Raw genomic sequence first — 24,743 nt, forward strand, 5'->3', positions numbered from 1 at the left:
AGTATCCTGTCTACTGACACTGGCCAATGCCAGGTGCCCCAGAGGGAGTGGACCAACAGGCAATGATCAAGTGATCTCTCTCCTGCCATCCATCTCCATCCTCTGAAAAACAGAAGCTAGAGACACCATTCCTTACCCATCCTGGCTAATAGCCATTAATGGACTTAACCACCATGAATTTATCCAGTTCTCTTTTAAATGTTGTTATAGTCCTAGCCTTCACAACCTCCTCAGGCAAGGAGTTCCACAAGTTGACTGTGCGCTGCGTGAAGAAGAACTTCCTTGTATTTGTTTTAAACCTGCTGCCTATTAATTTCATTTGGTGACCACTAGTTCTTGTATTTTGGGAATAAGTAAATAACTTTTCCTTATCCACTTTCACCACATCACTCATGATTTTATATACCTCTATCATATCCCCCCTTAGTCTCCTCTTTTCCAAGCCGAAGAGTCCTAGCCTCTTTAATCTCTCCTCATGTGGGACCCATTCCAAACCCCTAATCAATTTACTTGCCCTTTTCTGAACCATTTCTAGTGCCAGTATATCTTTTTTGAGATGAGGAGACCACATCTGTACGCAGTATTCGAGATGTGGGCGTACCATCGATTTATATAAGGGCAATAATATATTCTCAGTCTTATTCTCTATCCCCTTTTTAATGAACCCTAACATCCTGTTTGCTTTTTTGACCGCCTCTGCACACTGCGAGGACATTTTCAGAGAACTACCCATGATGACTCCAAGGTCTTTTTCCTGACTCGTTGTAGCTAAATTAGCCCCCATCATATTGTATGTATAGTTGGGGTTATTTTTTCCAATGTGCATTACTTTACATTTATTCACATTAAATTTTATTTGCCATTTTATTGCCCAATCACTTAGTTTTGTGAGATCTTTTCAAAGCTCATCACAGTCTGCTTTGGTCTTAACTGTCTTGAGCAGTTTAGTATCATCTGCAAACTTTGCCAGCTCACTGTTTACCCCTTTCTCCAGATCATTTATAAATAAGTTGAATAGGATTGGTCCGAGGACTGACCCTTTGGGAACACCACTAGTTACCCCTCTCCATTCTGAGAATTTACCATTAATTCCTACCCTTTGTTCCCGGTCTTTTAACCAGTTCTCAATCCATGAAAGGACATTCCCTTTTATCCCTTGACAACTTAATTTACGTAAGAGTCTTTGGTGAGGGACCTTGTCAAAGACTTTCTGGAAATCTAAGTACACTATGTCCACTGGATCCCCCTTGTCCACATGTTTGTTGACGCCTTCAATGAACTCTAATAGATTAGTAAGACACGATTTCCCTTTACAGAAACCATGTTGACTATTGCTCAACAGTTTATGTTTTTCTATGTGTCTGACAATTTTATTCTTAACTATTGTTTCCACTAATTTGCTTGGTACCGACGTTAGACTTACTGATCTGTAATTGCCGGGATCACCTTGAGAGCCCTTTTTAAATATTGGCCTTACATTAGCTAACTTCCAGTCATTGGGTACAGAAGCCGATTTAAAGGACAGGTTACAAACCTTAGTTAATAGTTCCGCAACTTCACATTTGAGTTCCTTCAGAACTCTTGGGTGAATGCCATCTGCCACCAAAACCTCCTCTAGTGAGACTTCAATCTGTGACAGTTCCTCAGATTTGTCACCTACAAGAGCCGGCTCAGGTTTGGGAATCTCCCTAACATCCTCAGCCATGAAGACTGAAGCAAAGAATCCATTTAGTTTCTCTGCAGTGACTTTATCGTCTTTAAACGCTCCTTTTGTGTCTCGATCATCAAGGGGCCCTACTGGTTGTTTAGCAGGCTTCCTGCTTCTGATGTACTTAAAAAACATTTTGTTATTACCTTTGGAATTTTTGGCTAGCTGTTCTTCAAACTCCTCTTTGGCTTTTCTTATTACATTCTTGCACTTAATCTGGCAGCGTTTATGCTCCTTTCTATTTGCCTCACTAGGATTTGACTTCCACTTTTTAAAGGAAGTCTTTTTATCTCTCACTGCTTCTTTAACATGGTTTTTAAGCCACGGTGGCTCTTTTCTAGTTCTTTTACTGTGTTTCTTAATTTGGGGTATACATTGAAGTTGGGCCTCTGTTATGGTGTCTTTAAAAGCGCCCACGCAGCTTGCAGGGTTTTCACTTTAGTCACTGTACTTTTTAACTTCTGTTTAACTAACCCCCTCATTTTTGCATAGTTCCCCCTTTTGAAATTAAATGCCACAGTGTTGGGCTGTTGAGATGTTCTTCCCACCATAGGGATGTTGAATGCTATTGTATTATGGTCACTATTTCCAAGCGGTCCTGTTATAGTTACATCTTGGACCAGCTCCTTCCCCATTTTCCACTGGAATTCACTATGTTAGACATCCAATCACCACCAACCTTTTTGGTGAAAACCGAAAGAAAGAAGTCAGTAAGCATCTCTGCAATTTCCACATTTTCTTTTAATGTTTTCCCTCCTCGTTGAGTAACGGGTCTACAATGTCCTTGGTCTTCCTTTTGCTTCTAACGTATTTGTAGAATGGTTTCTTGTTACCCTTTATGTCTCTAGCTTGTTTGATCTCATTTTGTGCCCTGGCATTTCTAATTTTGTCCATATATATTTCTGTTATTTGTTTATATTCATCCTTTGTAATTTGACCTATTTCCACTTTTCATAGGACTCTTTTTTTATTTTTAGAACATTAAAGATCTCCTGGTTAAGCCAGGGTGGTCTCTTGACATACTTCCTATCTTTCCTGTGCAGTGGAATAGTTTGCTCTTGTGCCCATAGTAATGTCTCTGGAAAACTGCCAACTATCTTCAATTGTTTTTCCCCTTAGCCTTGCTTCCCATGGGATCTTGCCTACCAACTCCCAGAATTTGCTGAAGTCTGCCTTCTTGAAATCCATTATCTTTATTTTGCTATTCTCCCTCCTACCATTCCTTCGAGTCATGAACTGTACCATTTCATGATCATTTTCACCCAAACTTCCTTCCACTTTCAAATTTTCAACCAGTTCCTCCCTATTTTTCAAAATCAAATCTAAAATACCCTCTCCCCAGTAGCTTTCTCCATCTTATAATATATATTTATATGTTTTCTCCAATACATTCCAAGAACTTGTTGGATAATCTGTGCCCTGCGGTGGTTATTTTCCCAACAGATGTCTGGATAGTTGAAGTCCCGCATCACCACCAAGGCCTGTGCTTTGGATGATTTTGTTAGTTGTTTAAAAAAAGCCTCATCCACCTCTTCTTCCTGGTTAGGTGGCCTGTTGTAAACACCTCCATGACATCACCCTTGTTTATTACCCCTTTTATCCTTACCCAGAGACTTTCAACAAGTCTGTCTCCCATTTCCATCTCAACCTCAGTCCAAGTGTATAATTTTTTAATATATAAGCAACACCTTATTCCCTGTCTGTCCTTCCTGAGCAAGCTGTTCCTTTTTATACCAATATTCCAGTCATACGTATTATCCCACCAAGTCTCTGTGATGCCAACTGTCATAGTTGTGTTTATTTACTAGCATTTTGAGTTCTTCCTTCTAATTCCACATACTTCTCACATTAGTATACAGACATCTAAGATATTGATTTGATTCTGCCCTCCAGTTCTGTGTTGCCTCTCCTTTATCCCTGCTATAACAGTCATGCTTTCCCCAAATTCTGACCCTTCTATCAGGTCTCCATGTTTTTCACTTACCAGTGGGCTTTGGTCATTTCCCAAAGTTATAAATTTCAACTTTTACCATTTATATGAAGATTTCACAAGTTACACATCTTTTCACCCATGACTAATATCCTTAGGCATGGGAAGTAGGAGTGTGGGGGATACTGCAGAATCCCCAGGTTTTGCACCTGGTATTCTCATGCCCAGGTATGGTCCCAGGTTCCCGCCGGCTCTGCCAGTGCCAGTCCAGCTGATGGACCCAGCAGGTTCTGCTGATCCCAGTGTCCCACCACCCCCACAGGCTCTACCAAGCCCCAGAGGCCCATCACCCCCAGGGTCCTGCCATCTGCTGAACCTGTGGGCTCTGCTGCCCAGGGTCCCACCATGGCCTGGGTCTTCACAGCTGCCCCAAGCTCTGGCTGCAGCCTGGAGCAATGAGGGGCACTGCGTGGACACGGATAAGGGGGGAGGTGCAGCTAAGCACCCCCTGTGATGGTTTGGATCACAGAAAACCCCTTGGGACTGCCACCTGGTGTGCTAAGACTACCTCTGAGCCTGTTTCCCCTGGCAGGTTGAGACTTCAGTGCCCTCCCTGGTTTGAGCCAGACACGCTAGTCTGCTGCAAAGTCAGACCCAGGTCTGAACCATGTCCCCCAACAGGTACAGGCTTAACCGAAAACATCTTAAGAAGTGTTCCTGTCTCTAACACTCAAATGCCCAACTCCCAATGGGGTCCAGCCTCCAAATAAATCCGTTTTACCCTGTATAAAGCTTATACAGGGTAAACTCATAAATTGTTCTCCCTCTGTAACACTGATAGAGAAATATGCACAGCTGTTTGCCCCCCCCTCCCCCCGGATTAATACGTATTCTGGGTTAATTAATAACTAAAAAGTGATTTTATTAAATACAGCAAGTAGGATTTAAGTGGTTCCAAGTAGTAACAGACAGAACAAAGTGAATTACCAAGCAAAATAAAATAAAACATATAAGTCTATGCCTAATACAGTAGGAAAACTGAATACAGATAAAATCTCACCCTCAGAGATGTTTCAATAAGCTTCTATCACAGACTGGATGCCTTCCTAGTCTGGGCACAATTCTTTCCCCTGGTACAGCCCTTGTTCCAGCTCAGGTGGTAGCTAGGGGATTTCTCATGATTGCAGCCCTTTTATTCTCTTCCACCGCCTTATATAGCTTTGGCACAAGGCAGGAATCTTTTATCTCTCTGGGTCCCCACCCCCTCTTCTAAATGGAGAAGTACCAGGTTTCAGATGGATTCCAGTACCAGGTGACATGGTCACATGTCCTGTGAGACCCCAAGCCTTCATTCTTCCCAGCTTGACTCACAGGAAGGCCTGCCAGCAAACAGAGCCATCCACAGTCAATGGTCTTGTTTGATGGGAGCCTTCAAGATTCCAAACCACCATTAATGGCCCACACTTTGCATAACTACAATAGGATATTAGAGTTATATTTCATATTTCTAGTTTCAGATATAAGAGTGATACATTTATACAAGTAGGCTGACCACACTCAGTAAATTATAAGCTTTGTAATGATGCCTTACAAGAGACATTTTGCATGAAGCATATTTTAGTTACATTATATTCACACTCATCAGCATATTTTCATAAAATCATAAAGAGTGCAACATCACACCCCCACCCTAAAAATCATTCCAGAGCCACTACTAATATCCAACCCTAAGTTTATTCCAGTTCCCTACTTTCATGTTGGGAACTTTCAGGCTTCTGCATTACCCCAGGGGAATTGGCTAGCGAAAGGATCTGAGTCTCCACTCCAACTTCCTTTACCTAAAGACCTGCCTCATCTCAAGGATTCCCCTTCCACTTTCCTGTGTCAAAATGGTGACACAGCTGAGGATACCTGGCAGGCAGAAGAACCAGTCTCATCATAGTCACTTAGGATAAGGGCTAGGGTGTCCCCACCCTGGGCCACTCTCTTCACACTGGACACTTCCCTGACCCACTGATCACTACACTAAATTCAATCCAAATATAAATTATTAAACAGCAATTTAAAAAAAATAATAATGAAAAAATGAGAAATGTTCAAGGAAACATGGAACCACACTCTATGAGCATGGGAAACACCACAAACAGCTGACTCTGGGATGTGAAAAATGTTTCCAGTTTGTTCCTCACACGTCCCAGGCCTCCTGCCCAGGTCCTGGCTATGCTGTGGTAATACCGCGGGTCCGACACTTGCTCTGGCAATGGCCACACACCCTCGGGCTGCAGGTGGCAGGACCCTTCTCCCTAACCTCTGTCCTTCCATCAGATTCACATACCCACTTCTGAATCCATCCTTTGAGGCCCGCTTGTCTGGTGACTTCTCCTTGTGCTGGGCCCTCTGCCCGAGGCCCCACCATCTCTCCCCAGCTGTTCATTCTTGTCAGCTGCCAGGTTACTTGTGGCAAGGCCGACGTCCACTATCCTGGCTCTGGCCCCACAGCTCTCCCCTGCAGCTCAGCTCTGGCTCCCCGCCGGCGCAGCTGGTCTGTGCCGACCCAGCTCCCAGCTCTGGTCTGCTCCAGCAGCAGCTCCCCAGCTCTGCCTCAGCACCGCTGCTCTGGCTCCAGCCCAGCCCTGGGTCCTCGGGCTCAGTGTTTCTAGCTGCTGCTGCCCTGCCTCCATCTCAGTGTTCCCAGATTTCTACTGCATTAATGGACCAAAGTGACTTAAAACTAACCTAAAAGTAACCCCGTCTATTGCTTGAAATGAAGGTGGTTTTTTTAATTAACGCATTGGCCTATACATCAAGAAAGAAATGGAAGATTTCATTAGATACCTTGTATGGGTGAGATTTTAAAAAAAGAATCTACAATCCCCAGCAGGAGTTGGTCCACATTAACAACAAAGCTGTGAGATGACAGTGAAATTCAAAATCAACCCCCCAATATGGGTACTTGTATCCTGATGGAGGGTTGGTAGCTAGTAGCAAATGTCCATATTTTGAGTTGAATTTGTTTGTTACTGTTAGTCTCTAAAAGGCAACATTTCCTCCTCACTGTGTTTGTTGGGAGTAGAATACGACTGCTGCTGGTCCTACATATCAGCAAAGTTTGATAAGTGCAAACTGTTCACAACAGATTTTTGTGTTGTTGCACACTCTTTAATAAGAATATTTTCTAAAGGTTCCTCTAGTATCTTCTTGCGCAATTTTGTTTTTATCAAATTGATCTGAGAAAACAATCATTCAACTGCAGTATTGCTAAAAGGTAGCGACAGTAATGAAAGAGCAAACAATCCAAGTTCACTAAAGTCTTTGTCCTCAGAAGAATCCATGTGTTCGAGAACTTAAACTCCAAACTGCTCATCTTGGTTTTTCTGAGCATGAGGTCAGTGAATCATAGGGAAAAATCTACATTGCTTCTTCAACTGTCCAAAGTATCCACAAACCAATGGCAAAAATGAGATATCAGCCAATCTAGGTCATGCCAAGCTGAAGGACGTAGTACTGCAATCGATACAATCACCTCAACATTTGGTGGCTATCTCTGTTTCATCTGTTTCAAAAACTCCAACATAAAATCTTGACACCTTTTTTGACATCTTCGACAATGTGAACAGTGAGTGTCTGTTTTGAAAGTTCCAGCTGGAAAGCGACTGTGCAATCTGGTGAGTAATTTGACTCAACAGTTATGGTCATACTTTAATACAGCAGTCTTGTTCTCAAAAATACATGGTTTCACAACTCTCACCAACAAGCTCTAGGGGAATGTTCTCAGTTCCTGCTGCAGCTTTCCTGTATAATTGCTTTCCAACTGAAACTTTTGGTTTATCCTCCAGGCTTTCTGAATTACTGGACATAGCAAAATCAGATAAATTTTACTCACTGAATCACTGCACATATGAAAAAGAAGTTCACCATTGCAGTTTTCTTCTTTTTCTTTGGCTATCTGAAAGTGTAGCTTTAGTTTCTCAAACTGATCAAGAACCCTGTTCACAAAGGGCTAATGCAAAGCCCCTTGCTTCAAAAAGCTGCAGAATCTTCTTGTAGTCTGAAATTCATGGAAAGGCAGAGTGACAGGGTGTGTGGGGTTGGGGACTGATGGGTGATGCTGAAAGACATCAGGTGATGATCAGAGAGAGGGAACTCCTCAATGGAGAGAACAGTGCTTGGTGATGGGATGATAAGACATTTGGTGTGAGGAAGTTCTGAGACTGTGAAATTGTACAATGTTGCGCTCAGCCAAATTGGGACGAGTACTCTTGATTAATGAGGAGAAATCCCTTCCCCCTCTTGTCACAGAGGATTAAAGTTAGTGGCCCCAAGAGATCACTTTCTGCAGGTGTATTTGACCACTTTGTCATGAAGCTCTTTGATTTTGATGCCATAAATGATTGGTTTGAGTATGGGGGGGATGAGGAAGAAGAGGTTGGCCAAGATGATGTGAACATGGAGACTGATGTGCTGACCGAACCGGTGTGTCAGAGTAGAGAAAAGGAAGAGAATAAAAGATGTCAGTATCACACAGAGGTGGGCTGAACAGGTGTTCAGGGCTTTCTCATAGGCTTTCTTGGAGGAGATTCTGAGGACGGCCCTGATGATCAGACTGTAGGACAGGACAACAAGTGTCAGATCTAACCCAGAGACTACAAATGCAACCACCAAGCTGTATGTCCTGTTGACAGTGGTGTCCCCACACGACATCTTCACCACAACTATATGCTCACAGTACGTGTGGGGGATAATGTGGTTGCCACAGAATGGCTGCCTACTCAGAAGCAGGGGCAGGGGGAGCATGAGGAGAACAGCTCTTATCAAACCCACTAGACCTAGCTTAGCTATTCGTGTGTTGGTGATGATGGTGGCATATCTCAAAGGGTTACATATGGCAATGTAGCGATCGAAGGCCATTGCCACTTGGATGGCTGACTGCATAACAGAAATCATGTGAAGGAAGAACATCTGCGTAAAACAGCCACCCACAGTAATGCCTTTCAAATTGAACCAAAATATACACAGTGCCATCGGCATGACGGAGGTAGACACGGCGATGTCTGTGAGTGCCAGCATGCAGAGCAGCAGGTACATTGGCTTGTGCAGGGTCTGCTCTTTGCCTACAACAAACAGAACAATGAAATTTCCCAACAGGCCGATTAGGTACAGCATAGAGAAAGGGATGGAAATCCAAATGTGAGCAGCTTCTAGGCCAGGGATGCCAATTAGGATGAATGTTGATGGGTCAGAGAGGGTGAGGTTGAAATCTGCCATGAGGTGGTTAATCCGTTGATCAGGCTCAGAAATGCTCAAGGTGCCTGTGAAGGGAGAGAAGCACAGCGAGGGGGTTACACACTTTATGGCAACTAATACGGTAAATACTTTANTCTGTAACTTTCACTCTATGCATCCGAAGAAGTGAGGTTTTTACCCATGAAAGCTTATGCCCAAATAAATCTGTTAGTCTTTAAGGAGCCACCAGACAACTTGTTGTTTTTCAAAGATCACTAGACTCTATCCCATATGGAGTTTTAGCTTCTTCTTTCATATGGCCTGGATAGGTAGCAACGACTACAAATTTATACCTGCATTTGATAGCCAGCACATTGCCACAACTGCGTGAGGCTGAATTAGGTGTGATTTTTAGATTGAACTTTTCCCCACATTCGGTCAGTGCCCTCACGGGGTTACCCTCTTCTGGTCTAGACATCAGAGAATCCACAGAGGAGAATCCCAGGGGAGCGTGAGAAGTAACTGTAGGTCCTGCACTTTTAGGTGAAGGGACCTGGGTGAGCCGTATTTGGTCTGATTGTGTCACTGAGGGCCGTGTGTCTGGGATATCTGGGTCTCTTAGACCAGGTGTGTGAAGTGAATGGGGTTAAACCATCCTGGTTAAAACTGACCTTGGAGCTGCTGATCTGCCACCTGGACCTGGAAGCTGCCAATAGTGGAGACCTTCTCTTCCAGGCCTTACTGTCCCAACGCCATTCCATGCCCTGGCAGCAGAGGGCCCCCCACCAGAGGTTGGTCCTAGCTGGTGTCTGTCTGAGACCTTCTGGACACGGGTACCAGGACTGAGAGCACAACAGTGCTTCTCCCACATCTGTGGCCCCTTTGTAGAGTAAGATAACTGTGCCCTTGTACCATGGGCAGAGACCATAGCTAGTGAGACAGTTCAGCCCTGCCATGCACAGAGTTCATAGACAATGGTTATGATTAGTAGGTGGTTACCATTGTTTATGAGTGGGAAAATTAGAAAAGTTTGCCTACAAATGGGTTTATTTTGAAGTTTGTACATGCACAGTGGGTTGTTTGCCTCGGAGTGTAGAGGGTAGGACAGAGAGGTGAGTTGGTTTGTTATTCAGACACTGAATGTCAGCAAGCAAGCGACCCCTAGCCTTATGATCCGGAGGGCCGCCGGTAGCAGGAAAAGAGCTGGGATTAAGGTAAACCATATAGAGCAGGTTTTTACTATTGTGTATGTATGCTACAGTATCACTTAGTAAAGGACATCTGTTTTATGGAGCGGGTCTCCTAGTCTCTTAACCAAAACCTCTTGGCACAGAACCTCACCCTTACCAGCAGGGTAACACCATGAAGTCACAAGACCTCATCAGACTTTCCCTGGCACTGGCCAAAACAGCCATTAATCGATCCAGGAGGATGACACTCCACAAGGAGGTTCCCTGCGACAGAGGGGGTCTGTATCTGTTCCTTAGCTGTCTTACACACCTGGGCAGCATTCCTCTGGGCAACCTCACTGATTCCTTGAACTCCATTTCTGGTAGAGCTGGCACGGTCCAGGAGTGGCCCCATCTTGCTCCCAAGCTTAAACCTTTCATGCACACACCTGTTTCTGTTTATCCCTGTTTTGTCCCAAATAGTAGATTCCCAGACCTGGGCCATTAACACCCGAAGGGCTGTGCCCAACATACGAGGATTTCAAATGGCCCAGACAATCCGCTGAAGAGAAGTTTCTGGATGCAGAGGTTCCTTTATGGACACTGCCCAACTTGATACAAAAAGCCTCGGAATATGTGAAGCCATGGAGTTGACTGATGTGTGAAAAAGCCTGGAAATGTGGCTACTAACCGTCCTCACAGCAGGTAAATTTGAAGACTTCAGGGATTTGTGTCTGAGAGAGCAATCCACACACAGCGTTCCACAATCAAACAACACAGATACAAACTGTGCCACCAAGGCTGTTAAATGGGGCCATGGCCACCAGGATGGGGTCAGTGTTCCCTGTAAGCTGCGCGCCTGCACCAGAGTCCATCAAGTGCCACACACTTGATTATTACAGCCACGCACATCCTCAGCGACGTCAAGTTGTGTTTATCTTGGTAGATTCAGTCAGAGAAAGGTGGAGGGTGAAAGGAAAACCCTCTAACACCCAGTGGCTGCTGTTTGAAATTTGGTGGCTTAAGCAAGCCCTCAGTTTGGGTGTGTGGCACCATCTGATGTCGTGTTGGGTGATAACAGGGCTTGGAGAGGCTAAATCACTAGCAAAGCAATATGGAAAAGGGCCAGCCCAGTTGGGTGGTTGGAGGGTTGTAGCAGTTTTTACAGCTCCCAGACTCAACCGCGGGGCTGATAACCTATCACACTCATACCTTCAGGATCCACAATTAGGCCTCCAGCCACCTGTGATGCAAGCATGGGGAATGGACTGTATCCAGTCTAAAAGATGCAGATATAGCAGTTGTTTGATTCCTTTACCCCTGTGTTCTCACCCCCGCAGGGCATAACTATGTAAAACACCACAGTGCGTGGAGAAGTCCCATTGTACTAGTTCTCACAGTGGATAACACAACCCCTTTCTGCATCGATTTCTGAAAGATCAACATAATATGGAAATTTGATGGTTACCCGATGCAGAGAGGAGATGAAATATTAGAACATTTTGAGCTTCCAGATATATAGCCATTTTCGACCTCACAAAGGGATACTGGCAAATACCTTTAATACCAGAATCCTGGGAGAAGAATGCCTTTTCCACACCCTACAGCTTACATCATTTAAGGATCACTTAATCTGGCCTTCACAGAGTGGCATTGACTTTGCAGAGGCTAATGCACTGTATATTACATCTACATGGGAAATATGCCCATGCGGTACACTGCTACGATCAAATAAAATGGTTTTTGGTCCTTTCTCTTGTGCCAGTGTACCCACATGTAGTGCAGCTGACAGTACTTTACACACTGGAAAAAAAACACAACATTTTCAATTGTTAGGCGGAAGAACAGTGTGCAAGACCCAGTTTGCCTGGACAATCCTGAGCCCCTGGTATAAACAAATAATTTCTTCACTCCCAGGGGAGGCTCTCAAGCTGTAGTTCTCCAGGGTCTATTTTCTGCTCAGCCCACTGCTCACAGTGCCAAGGGAATTGTCTGAAAGTTCTGGCCAATCTGAGAGACTGCAGGGACTGTACAGGGGATTCATAAAGGTTGCTGCCCAGCATGGTGAGTGTCAGACATGTGAGATTCATACCTTGATTCTTAGGGCTCTGCCTTCCTGTCGCTGTGAGGAGATTTCTTCTCTCTGCTGAGCAGGATTTTGGTGAGTTGCCTGTTTCTGCATTGAAGTTAGTGGCAAGGGTTCAAGAAGGATTCAAAGGTCAAAGTCAAGCACCGTCTGGGGAGAAATTCTGCAGTACGGTGACTTGAACTGTTTAGTGTTGTCAATAATACCAAGGGATTTTCCTGGTAAAATTGAAACTACAAATGTGCTGGAAATAGTTTAGCCAAATATTTGTTTTTAAAATCAGTTCCTTGTCTCTTACTGTGTCCTTCTATCTGTCTCAATAGCTTCCTTTTTTGGGCAGTGTGGTTTTTCCCTCTGGGTCCCTCCATTTTTCCAATTCAGCGACTTCACTGCCCTATTAGGAAGGGCAGCCAAAGTCTCTGCAATGGGTTTCTGTGTTTCAAGAGGGTTCACAACCAGAATGGGTTGCACTCTGGCGAGATTTTACTTGCACATTCTGCCTTCAGTAGGTCACTCCAGATTGAAACTGGCCTCCTTGATAGCAAAATCAGGGCCCCTGTGTTTTGGAATCCCCATCTTTCATACCCAGTCTCGGAACACCACATAAACTGGGGGTTTACTTCAGACTCTTTCAGCGCTCTTACAGAAACGTGCTCTCTGTAGCAGGACCCGAACCCGTGATTTTTGCAGCTTGTAGCCAAAAGTTAAAAACTCAGGGTGAATCTGGACCCATTGAGATGAATGGCAAAGCTCTGAAAACAGCCTGGAGTTCACCCTAAATCCACATGTAGGGACTGAAATACATAGCCTGATTTACACTGGCCATGAGCCTCCAATGACTTCAATTGGAGTTGTCCTGTGGCATCTAAGGGCGGGTGAGCTCGTCTGAACCAAAATGAACTGAGAGGAGAGTTGGTAAAATCTCAAACTCACAGGCTTAGAGGTTCAGAACTCTTAGGATAACATTTTTTTTCAAGGAGGGAGAGGAGTCTGCTCTCTCTGTCCCCCAGGATCTCGGGTTCTGGAGTGGTTGAGAAGCACTAAAAGGCAGTAAAAATAAAAGCATGTTTGTGGCATAGAGGAAACCACTCGGGGTTGGAAATCTGAGTGGGGGAAGTGCAGGAACACACAGTGTATGTATGTTGGGGTGGGGGCCAGGGGGAATATTGTATCCAGATCACAGTGGCACAGAGTGCTGAAACTGGGTGAAATAGGGAATGCACAGCCTGCCTAATGCACAGACCAAAGAGGCGTAAGGAGGCCTGCTGGGGGAGGGGTGGGGGTGCGTCTCAGACCAGAATGGAATGTGGACCACACTTTAGCAGATTGTCTGTGACACCGTCTGCCATCCGGACCATCCCTCCTCCCGATACAGGCTCTTGGCAACATCAGCAATTGCCAACCCAGAAAATCAGCCTCAGGAAGGGGTGTCTGGGTTTCCAACGGGCTGCAATACATCAAAGCTTTGTATCATTTTGAGGAAGACTTTCTGACGCTGGCTACTTTTAATCTCCATGTCCTGTCTCCCTCCCCACTGGCCTTTCGCTCTCTCCTTCCCTGCACAGGCTGAGCTGTTGCTGGGGTTTCCTTCATCCCTGGAAAGGCAATTCAGGCTGATCTCCCCTTTTCCCCAGTGCAGGCAGACACTGAGTTTAACCTCGTCTGAGGAGGTATTTCTGTGAGCTGTCGCTGTGGGGTCTGGCGCCTGAGTGAGGGGTATCACTGTGTGGCAGGCATGGAAGTTGTGCGGGGTGGAGACCTGCCCTGCCAAGCAATAGAACTGCACGACCTTTACTCAGTTTTCAATCCAACTGTTATGTAACTTCAGACATTTCACCAGTGGAATGAACCATTGTTCTTTGTGTGACATGGCACCCCATAGTCTTCATAGTGATATTATGATATGATCTTGGGGTGTGTGGAGGTTCCGCTTTTGGTCTAGATAGCTGGTTGGGGAGGGCCTAGTCACTGCAATGAGCCATAGAATCATAGAATCATAGAATATCAGAGTTGGAAGGGACCTCAAGAGGTCATCTAGTCCAACCCCCTGCTCAAAGCAGGACCAATTCCCAGCTAAATCATCCCAGCCAGGGCTTTGTAAAGCCGGGCCTTAAAAACCTCCAAGGAAGGAGACTCCACCACCTCCCTAGGTAACGCATTCCAGTGTTTCACCACCCTCCTAGTGAAATAGTTTTTCCTGATATCCAGCCTGGACCTCCCCCACTGCAACTTGAGACCATTGCTCCTTGTTCTGTCGTCTGCCACCACTGAGAAGAGCCGAGCTCCATCCTCTTTGGAACCCCCCTTCAGGTAGTTGAAGGCTGCTATCAAATCCCCCCTCATTCTTCTCTTCTGGAGACTAAACAATCCCAGTTCCCTCAGCCTCTCCTCATAAGTCATGTGCTCCAGACCCCTAATCATTTTTGTTGCCCTCCGCTGGACTCTTTCCAATTTTTCCACATCCTTCTTGTAGTGTGGGGCCCAAAACTGGACACAGTATTCCAGATGAGGACTCACCAATGTCAAATAAAGGGGAACGATCACGTCCCTCGATCTGCTGGCAATGCCCCTACTTATACAGCCCAAAATGCCGTTAGCCTTCTTGGCAACAAGAGCACACTGTTGACTCATATCCAGCCTCTCGTCCACTGTGACCCCTAGGTCCTTTTCTGCAGAACTGCTACCTAGCCATTCGGTCCCTAGTCTGTAGCAGTGCATGGGATTCTTCCGTCCTAAGTGCAGGACTCTGCACTTGTCCTTGTTGAACCTCATCAGGTTTTTTTCGGCCCAATCTTCTAATTTGTCTAGGTCCCTCTGTATCTGATCCCTACCCTCTAGTGTATCTACCACGCCTCCTAGTTTAGTGTCATCTGCAAACTTGCTGAGAGTGCAGTCCACACCATACTCCAGATCATTAATAAAGATATTAAACAAAACCGGCCCCAGGACCGACCCTTGGGGCACTCCGCTTGAAACCGGCTGCCAACTAGACATGGAGCCATTGATCACTACCCGTTGAGCCCGATGATCTAGCCAGCTTTCTATCCACCTTACAGTCCATTCATCCAGCCCATACTTCTTTAACTTGGCGGCAAGAATACTGTGGGAGACCGTATCAAAAGCTTTGCTAAAGTCAAGGAATAACACATCCACTGCTTTCCCCTCATCCACAGAGCCAGTTATCTCATCATAGAAGGCAATTAGGTTAGTCAGGCACGACTTCCCCTTCGTGAATCCATGCTGACTGTTCCTGATCACTTTCCTCTCCTCTAAATGTTTCATAATTGATTCCTTGAGGACCTGCTCCATGATTTTTCCAGGGACTGAGGTGAGGCTGACTGGCCTGTAGTTCCCCGGATCCTCCTTCTTCCCTTTTTTAAAAATGGGCACTACATTAGCCTTTTTCCAGTCATCTGGGACCTCCCCCGATCGCCATGAGTTTTCAAAAATAATGGGTAATGGCTCTGCAATCTCACCCGCCAACTCCTTTAGCACCCTCGGATGCAGCGCATCCGGCCCCATGGACTTGTGCACGTCCAGTTTTTCTAAATAGTCCTGAACCACTTCTTTCTCCACAGAGGGTTGGTCACCTTCTCCCCATGCTGTACTGCCCAGTGCAGCAATCTGGGAGCTGACCTTGTGCGTGAAGACAGAGGCAAAAAAATCATTGAGTACATTAGCTTTTTCCACATCCTCGGTCACTAGGTTGCTCCCTCATTCAGTAAGGGGCCCACACTTTCCTTGATTTTCTTCTTGTTGCTAACATACCTGAAGAAACCCTTCTTGTTACTCTTAACATCTCTTGCTAACTGCAACTCCAAGTGTGATTTGGCCTTCCTGATTTCACTCCTGCACGCCTGAGCAATATTTTTATACTCCTCCCTGGTCATTTGTCCAATCTTCCACTTCTTGTAAGCTTCTTTTTTGCGTTTAAGATCAGCAAGGATTTCGCTGTTTAGCCAAGCTGGTTGCCTGCCATATTTACTATTCTTTCTACACATCGGGATGGTTTGTTCCTGCAATCTCAATAAGGATTCTTTAAAATACAGCCAGCTCTCCTGGACCCCTTTGCCCTTCATGTTATTCTCCCAGGGGATCCTGCCCATCTGTTCCCTGAGGGAGTCAAAGTCTGCTTTTCTGAAGTCCAGGGTCTGTATTCTGCTGCTCTCCTTTCTTCCTTGTGTCAGGATCCTGAACTCGACCATCTCATGGTCACTGCCTCCCAGATTCCCATCCACTTTTGCTTCCCCTACTATTTCTTCTCTGTTTGTGAGTAGCAGGTCAAGAAAAGCTTTGCCCCTAGTTGGTTCCATAAGGGAACATAGCAGTTCTTAACTTCCCACAGAAGAGGATTCCTGGGAACAACTGAGGAAAAAGAGTGAACTGGAAGAAGTGCTGGACCCAGACTAAAAGTACTTCTAGCCTCTGTATGGAAATTTGAGAAACTCAAGCTGTAAAGCAAATGCAGCTTGTGCCTTGAGATTCTTCCACACTGCTTGTATCATCAATCAGGGTGAGAAACTGCTAAATCATAGTCAATCTAACTAGTGTGCTAAGCTTAGTTTGTGTTTTTGTTTATTTGCTAGTTAATCTGTTTTGATCTGGTTGCTATCTCTTATAATCACTTTAAATCTATTTGTTGTAGTTAATAAACTTGTTTTTATGTTTTAATCTAAACCCAGTATGCCTTGAACTGAAGTGCCGGGTGAGGGGCGGGGAATCTCAGCTTGCTTCCTACAAGTGTGCATTGTCCTCCCCATGTTCAGGGAGGGACGAACAGGGAAACTAATTCATACTGGTCAGAGTTTGGACCAGGGCAGGATGGTCCAGCTCTGGGGTCCTAGACTGTGTCTCAATCATGAGAAATTTCACACTCAAGTGGCAAATTTCCAAGCAGGCACCTCTGCGGCTTCTCTTGTTACACCCATACACATCGCAGGATGCTTCAACGACTGCTGTAAAGGAACAACTTGTAAGCTGAGAAGTATGCACACGACATAATGAGAGCAGGAACTCTGGGACATGCCTGAAACAGTGGGCCATTGGGACACGGGTGGTAAACCCAGGATGCTCTGGGACAATTAGATAGCCAACTCTGTTAGTCAATGGTGAGGGTTATACAGTCATTCCTCAGTGCGGAGATTTTATGGGTCAAGTCATTATTTTTTTCACCTAAAATGTTCATCCATGCAGTGCCTGATGGGACCAATCAGACTTGTGAAATAGACACCTAGTGTAACATTTCCACGGTGCTACATAGGGCTAAATTCAATAGTGTCATGAACAGAAAAAATGCCTTCAGTAAGCTCAGGCATGAACTTGCAGGGAAAACGCCTCCATCTGACTCGAGACCGACCAGTGCATTCCAAGGCCAGATCATAGTGATCATTTAGTCTGTATAACCCAGGCTTGTATAACACATGCCTCAGAATTTCCCCCAAATAATTCCTAGAGCAGATCTTTTAGAGAAACATCCAACCTTGATTTAAAAATTCTCAATGAGGAAGAATCTGCCAAGACCCTTGTTAAATTGTTGCAATGTTTAATTATTCTCACCCTTTAAAAATGTATGCCTTATTTCCAGACAGTATTTCTATAACTTCAACTTCTAGCCTTTGTATCCTGTTATAGCTCTCTATGCTAGCCTGAAAAGCCTATTATTAAATATTGTTTCCTTGTGTAGGTACTTATAGACTGCTATCAAGTCATCCCTTCACCATCTTTGCTAAACTACACAGGTTGAGATCTTTGAGTCTATCAGGTTTTCTAATCTTTTACTAATTCTTGTTCTACTTCTCTGAACCCTCTTCAGTGTATCAACATCCATCTTTAATCATGGACACCAGAACTGGACAGAGGATTCCAGCAGCAGTCACACCAGTGCCACATATACAGGTAAAATAACGTCTCTACCTCTCCTTCAGATTTCCCTGGTTATCATTGCAGGCTCTTTTGGCCACAGGGTCGCACCGAGAGCTCATGTTTAGCTAATTACCCCTTCATGACCCCAAATCTAGTTCAGAGTCATTGTGCTTCCCACAATCTCCCACCATCGTGTAAGCATTGCCTACACTCTTTGTTTCCAGATGTAGGTATTTAAATGGCTATATTAGAACACATGTTGGTTGCTTCAACCCAGTTTGCCAATCAATCCAGATTGCTCTGAATCAGTGACCCGTCCTCTTCATTATTTACCATCGCCCAATTTTTGTGTCATCTGTAAACTTCATCGACATTCAGTCAAGAGATAGGTTAGCATGTGTGCTTCTGAAACATCTCTCCTTACACCTGTCAGGTAGCACCTGTCACTTATGTTTCAGACAGCGCCAAGTGCCTGCAAGAAAGTGTCTCACAAAAAGAAACAAGGGAAGTAACTCCTGTGCCATCCTGTAGCCCAAAATACCATAAGATTTGTGCCCCCAGTGCGTATTGTCTTGAATACAAAGTCATAGACCTGCATGAGAATGTCTGTTTCTATAAGGGAAATGTGGCTCCTTTCCAACATAGGAACTGCGTTGTGGATTAGATGTATGGTCCATCTAGCCCAGCGTCCTCTCTCCGACAGTGACAGCCCCAGGTGCTGCAGTACAAGGTGTAAGATATACAGCAGTGGATTGATTCAGGGAGATGACCTGACCATCATGAGAGTGTCACCCTAATGCCTAACAGCTAGAGATTGGCTTGTGCCCTGAAACGGGTGGGCGCATAGACTTTCCAAAATATTTATTTAGCTGTTACTATTGTAACTGGTCAGTCTCACGATCCATGAAAATGTCCAAACCCTTCCTGATTCTTGCTTAGCTCTTGGCCTCAGCTACCTTTTGTGGCAATGAGTTCCGCAGTTTAATTAGACAAATTAGAGGATTGGGCAGAAAAAAACCTGATGAGGTTCAACAAGGACAAGTGCAGAGTCCTGCACTTAGGATGGAAGAATCCCATGCACTGCTACAGACTAGGGACCGAATGTCTAGGTAGCAGTTCTGCTGAAAAGGACCTAGGGGTCACAGTGGACGAGAAGCTGGATATGAGTCAACAGTGTGCTCTTGTTGCCAAGAAGGCTAACGGCATTTTGGGCTGTATAAGTAGGGGCATTGCCAGCAGATCGAGGAACGTGATCGTTCCCCTTTATTCGACATTGGTGAGTCCTCATCTGGAATACTGTGTCCAGTTTTGGGCTCCACACTACAAGAAGGATGTGGAAAAATTGGAAAGAGTCCAGCGGAGGGCAACAAAAATGATTAGGGGTCTGGAGCACATGACTTATGAGGAGAGGCTGAGAGAACTGCGATTGTTTAGTCTCCAGAAGAGAAGAATGAGGGGGGATTTGATAGCAGCCTTCAACTACCTGAAGGGGGGTTCCAAAGAGGATGGAGCTCGGCTGTTCTCAGTGGTGGCAGATGACAGAACAAGGAGCAATGGTCTCAAGTTGCAGTGGGGGAGGTCCAGGTTGGATATCAGGAAAAACTATTTCACTAGGAGGGTGGTGAAACACTGGAATGCGTTACCTAGGGAGGTGGTGGAGTCTCCTTCCTTGGAGGTTTTTAAGGCCCGGCTTTACAAAGCCCTGGCTGGGATGATTTAGCTGGGAATTGGTCCTGCTTTGAGCAGGGGGTTGGACTAGATGACCCCTTGAGGTCCCTTCCAACTCTGATATTCTATGATTCTATGATTCTATGAAGAAGGAATTCTTTTTGTCTGTTTTATTGACTGTCCTCTTGATCTTATGTTAGAGAGAAGATCGAGCATGTGTTCTCCCTCTCTTCTACTAGTCAGTATTTTAAAGACTTTTCTCATATACCCTCTTATTTATCTCCTTTGTCAGGTAACAATCCCAGTTTTTTCAAACTCTCTCATTGATCATTCCCTGAACCCCTCTAGTTCTCCAATATCCTGTGTGAGAAGGGTGCCCAGTACTACACAGAGGAGTCCAGAGGAAGGTGAAACATTGACTGACTGACTTTATAGCATTGTATCTTCTGTATGATTTCCCATCCCACTCCTCCTGGGTTCCAATGTTTTGCTTAGTTTCTGTCCCTGCATACACTGTGAGCAGGGTTTCCCTGAGCTCTGTACTGTGATGCCCAGCTCCCGTTTCTGAGTTCATACAGTTAATTTACAACCTTGTTAGCTGTTTGAGGTGTTCCAGCCATACCCTCAAATTGGCATACATGTTGCATTTCTTGACATTGAAGGTCATGTGCCATTCACCTGGCTTGGTTAGCTCCCTCTGAGAACTTCTCTGGACTTAATCATTACTGAAATAATTTGGTGCTATATGCAAATGTTGCCACCTCACTGCTCAACCCCTTTCTAAATTGTTAATAACTATAAAGTATTTACCGTATTAGTTGCCATAAAGTGTGTAACCCCCTCGCTGTGCTTCTCTCCCTTCACAGGCACCTTGAGCATTTCTGAGCCTGATCAACGGATTAACCACCTCATGGCAGATTTCAACCTCACCCTCTCTGACCCATCAACATTCATCCTAATTGGCATCCCTGGCCTAGAAGCTGCTCACATTTGGATTTCCATCCCTTTCTCTATGCTGTACCTAATCGGCCTGTTGGGAAATTTCATTGTTCTGTTTGTTGTAGGCAAAGAGCAGACCCTGCACAAGCCAATGTACCTGCTGCTCTGCATGCTGGCACTCACAGACATCGCCGTGTCTACCTCCGTCATGCCGATGGCACTGTGTATATTTTGGTTCAATTTGAAAGGCATTACTGTGGGTGGCTGCCTCACCCAGATGTTTTTCCTCCACATGGTTTCTATGTTGCACTCAGCTGTACTCGTGACAATGGCCTTCGATCGCTATGTTGCCATATGCAATCCTCTGAGATATGCCACCATCCTCACCAATGCACGAATAGCTAAGCTAGGGCTAGTGGGTTTGATAAGAGCTGTTCTCTTCCTTCTGCCCCTGCCCCTGCTTCTGAGTAGGCAGCCATTCTGTGGCAATCACATTATCCCCCACACTTACTGTGAGCACATAGCTGTGGTGAAGATATCGTGTGGGGATACCACTGTCAACAGGGCATACAGCTTGGTGATGTTGTTTGTAGTCATTGGGTTAGATCTGACACTGGTTGCCCTATCCTATCCTATGGTCTGATTATCAGGGTTGTCCTGAGAATCTCCTCCAAGAAAGCCTACCAGAAAGCCCTCAACACCTGCACAGCCCACATCTGTGTGATGATGATGTCTTTTACTCTCTTCTTTATCTCCATTCTGACAAATTGGTTCGGTCAGCAAATTACTCCCCATGTTCACATCATCTTGGCCAACCTCTTCTTCCTCATCCCCCCCATGATCAACCCGATCATTTATGGGATCAAAACCAAAGAGCTTCGTGACAAAGTGGTCAAATACACCTCCAGAAGGTGATCACCGGGGGCCATTGACTTTAATCCTCTGTAACAATAGGGGGAGAGGATATCTCCTCATTAATCAAGGGTGCTCTGTCCCACTTTGGCTGAGCTCAAAATTGTACAAGTTCACAGTCTGTAAAGTTCCTCACACCTAATGTCTTATCACTAGATCACCAAGCTCTGCTCTCTCCTCTGCGGAGTTCCCCCTCTCTGACCTTCACCTGATCTCTTTTAGAGTATCAACCATCAGCCCCAACCCCATACACCCTTTCACTCAGCCTTTCCATGACTTCCAGACTACCAGAAGATACTGCAGCTTTCTGAAACAAGGTGACTTTGCATTAGTCCCTCTGTGAACAGTTTGACAAACTAAAGCTATGATTTCAGAAAGCCAAAGACAAAGACAGAAACTACAATGCTGAAATTCTTTTTCATATGTGCAGTGATTCAATGAGTAAAATTTACCTGATTTTGTTACGTCCAGTAATTCAGGAAGCCTGGAGGATAAACCAAGTGTTACAGGTGGAAAGTGATAACACAGGAAAGCTGCTGCAGGAATTGAGGACATTCTTCTGGAGATTTTTGGTGAGAGTTGTGAAACTGTGTGTTTTTGAGAATGGGATTGCGATATTAAACTATGACAATAACTGTTGAGTCAAATTACTGACCACTTTGCACAGTCATTTTTCAGCTGGAACTTTCAAAACCGACACTAACTCTTCACATTTTCAAAGATGTCAAAAGTAGATGTTGAGATTTCATATTGGCATTTTTGAAACAGATGAAACAGAGATTGCCACCAAATGTCGAGGTTATTGAATCGCTTGCAGAACTAAGTCCTTCTACTGCGCTCAACTTGGCACGACCTAGATTGGCTGATATCTCATTTTTTTTGTGGGTTTGTGGAGACCTTAGACAGTTGAAGCAGCAATGGAGATTTTTGCCTATGGTTCACAGGCCTCATGCTCAGGAAAACCAAGTTGAGCAGTTTGGGGTTGAAGTTCTTGAACACACGGATTCGGCTGAGGACAAAGACTTTAGTGAACTTCGCTTGTTTGCTCTTTCATTTGTGTCGCTACCTTTTAGCAACACTGCAGTTGCATGTTTGTTTTTTTAGATGAACTTGATAAAAACAAAACTGTGCAATAAGATACTAGAGGAACTTTTAAAAATATTCTTATTAAGGTGTATATGCAATGACGAAAATCTGTTGTGAAGAATTTGTGCTAATGAGAGGAATGATTGTTCTGGTCATTGTTGATTTGTATGAGCAGCAGAAGAAGCATTCTTCTCCCAGCGAAGACAGCGAGTATGAAATGTTGCCTTTTAGAGACGAACAGAAACAACCTAATTACATTCAAAATATGGACATTGGCTTCCATCATCGAATGCCATTAGAACTAAATAACATAATAATGTCATTATTGTTTTTAGACAACAACTGTTTTTGGCTTCTTTTGTGTTATATTTAATACTGTCATTCTCTGTTTTTTTGTTTCTGGAAAAGAATCATCACAGCTTATAGGCAGGGCCTTTGCAGGAGACCTGGGATGTGTGAAGAACACTCTGGAAATGTTATTTACATCCCAGAGATGGCTGTTTGTGGTGTTTCCTGTGCGCACAGAGCGAGATTCTGTGGGTTGAACATAGTGTAGTGATCAGTGGGTCAGGGAAGCATCCACTGTGTGAAGAGAGTACCCCGGAGTGAGGACACTCTAATCCTTGTCCTAAGTGACTGCGATGACAATGGATCTCCAGCTTGCCAGGTATCCTGGGCCCAGCTGTTTCACCATTTCCATACAGGAGTGCAGAAGGGGAGTTCTTGAGGTGAGGCAGGTCTCTGGGTAAAGTGAGTGGGAGTGGGGACCCAGACCCTTTCTCTAGAAAATTTGCCTGGGGTAGTGCAGAAGGCAGGAAACTTCCCCACAATAGTTCCCAACTTACATTAGGGACCTGGGACAAACTGCTGGGTTGGATTTTAGTGATGTGTAATGAGATGTGTAACTTGTGATATCTTCATATCAATGATAAAAGCTAAAATATGTATATTTGGGAACACATTTTCCGCATAAGGTGAATGTAACATCACTGAATGAGACGGCTTCCCAGAGACAGGTATCATATAAAACCTTTTCCCTATATTATTTTATTAATGGGTTAGAGCAGTAAACCTAACATTGTTTATTTGCTCTCTTGAACATATTTCATAACAAATGAAAGCTTGGTTAAGGAATTGACTACACAGTTGATCAACAACCAGTATGAGTATCAGAGGGGTAGCCATGTTAGTCTGGATCTGTAAAAAGTGACAGAGAGTCCTTTGGCACCTTATAGACTAACAGACATATTGTAGCATAAGCTTTCATGGGTGAACACCCACTTCGTCAGATGCATGTGGTGGAAATTTCCAGATGCAGGTATAAATATGCAGGAAGTATGAATCACTCCTTCCTGTCAGATTCAGTATTTAGACATAATGAAGGCACCCACAGAAATAATTCTCCTCACTAAAAGGGCCGATGAAGTTTAGGAGCCTTCAGCATTAAAGAAATTAATGGGAAATTTTAGTTTTGTTTTTATCATTGTGCTCCGAAGAAAGCAACCAGAAGGTGCCTTGGGGTGAGCAGACACCCTTCACGCTACCTTACCAGACGGAGACCTTGGGACATTTGCAGGGAGGTGGTAGAAAGTGACCCAGGGAGGGCCGCCTCTTACATCTTGAGACGCCACTATTCACCAGTGTCATTTAATTAGGGTATGTTTTGTTTAAAGTATGCCTTGTGAGGTGTCATTCTAAAAGTCTTGATCTGCTAGATGATAATATCTCATATGTGCTATCATCGTGTGTGAAGTTTTGAAGTGTGGCTATGAATGTGTTGCTGAAACATGTCCTGAGGTTGAAAACACCCACCAGCAGCCTTTTGGGTATGACAGTAAAAAAGTCAAAACATGTTAATGGCTTATTGAGGAAATACACACAAGCACAATGAAATGTATACAATAGAAACCTCTCAGAGATCACACTACCCAATGGGAAACACCTGAGAAAAAAAGACTGACCTGTGGGAAGTGATGGTCCCAGCCAATAAGGATTTTCAGCCTGCTAATGAAAACTTAGGAAAGCCAAGGCAACTTGTGCCTTAAGAATCCGCCAGCCTGTTTATCACACATGGTGAGAATTTGCTAATTTATGTCTTTCCTATTTAGTGTGTTAAGCTCAGTTTGCATTTTTTGTTTATTTACTAAGGTGATCTGCTTT

General features: G+C 44.6%; 1 protein-coding gene across 1 annotated transcript; it reads right to left on the minus strand.

The window, feature by feature from the left end:
• Positions 1–7,964: 7,964 nt before the first annotated feature.
• Positions 7,965–8,903, minus strand: LOC117884105 (putative olfactory receptor 52P1). Its single transcript, XM_034784262.1, has one exon. It carries the CDS (start codon positions 8,901–8,903, stop codon positions 7,965–7,967), a length of 939 nt encoding a protein of 312 aa, XP_034640153.1.
• Positions 8,904–24,743: the final 15,840 nt, after the last annotated feature.

The sequence above is a fragment of the Trachemys scripta genome, chromosome 1 (assembly GCF_013100865.1).
Source record: "Trachemys scripta elegans isolate TJP31775 chromosome 1, CAS_Tse_1.0, whole genome shotgun sequence".
Classification (NCBI taxonomy): Eukaryota; Metazoa; Chordata; order Testudines; family Emydidae; genus Trachemys; species Trachemys scripta.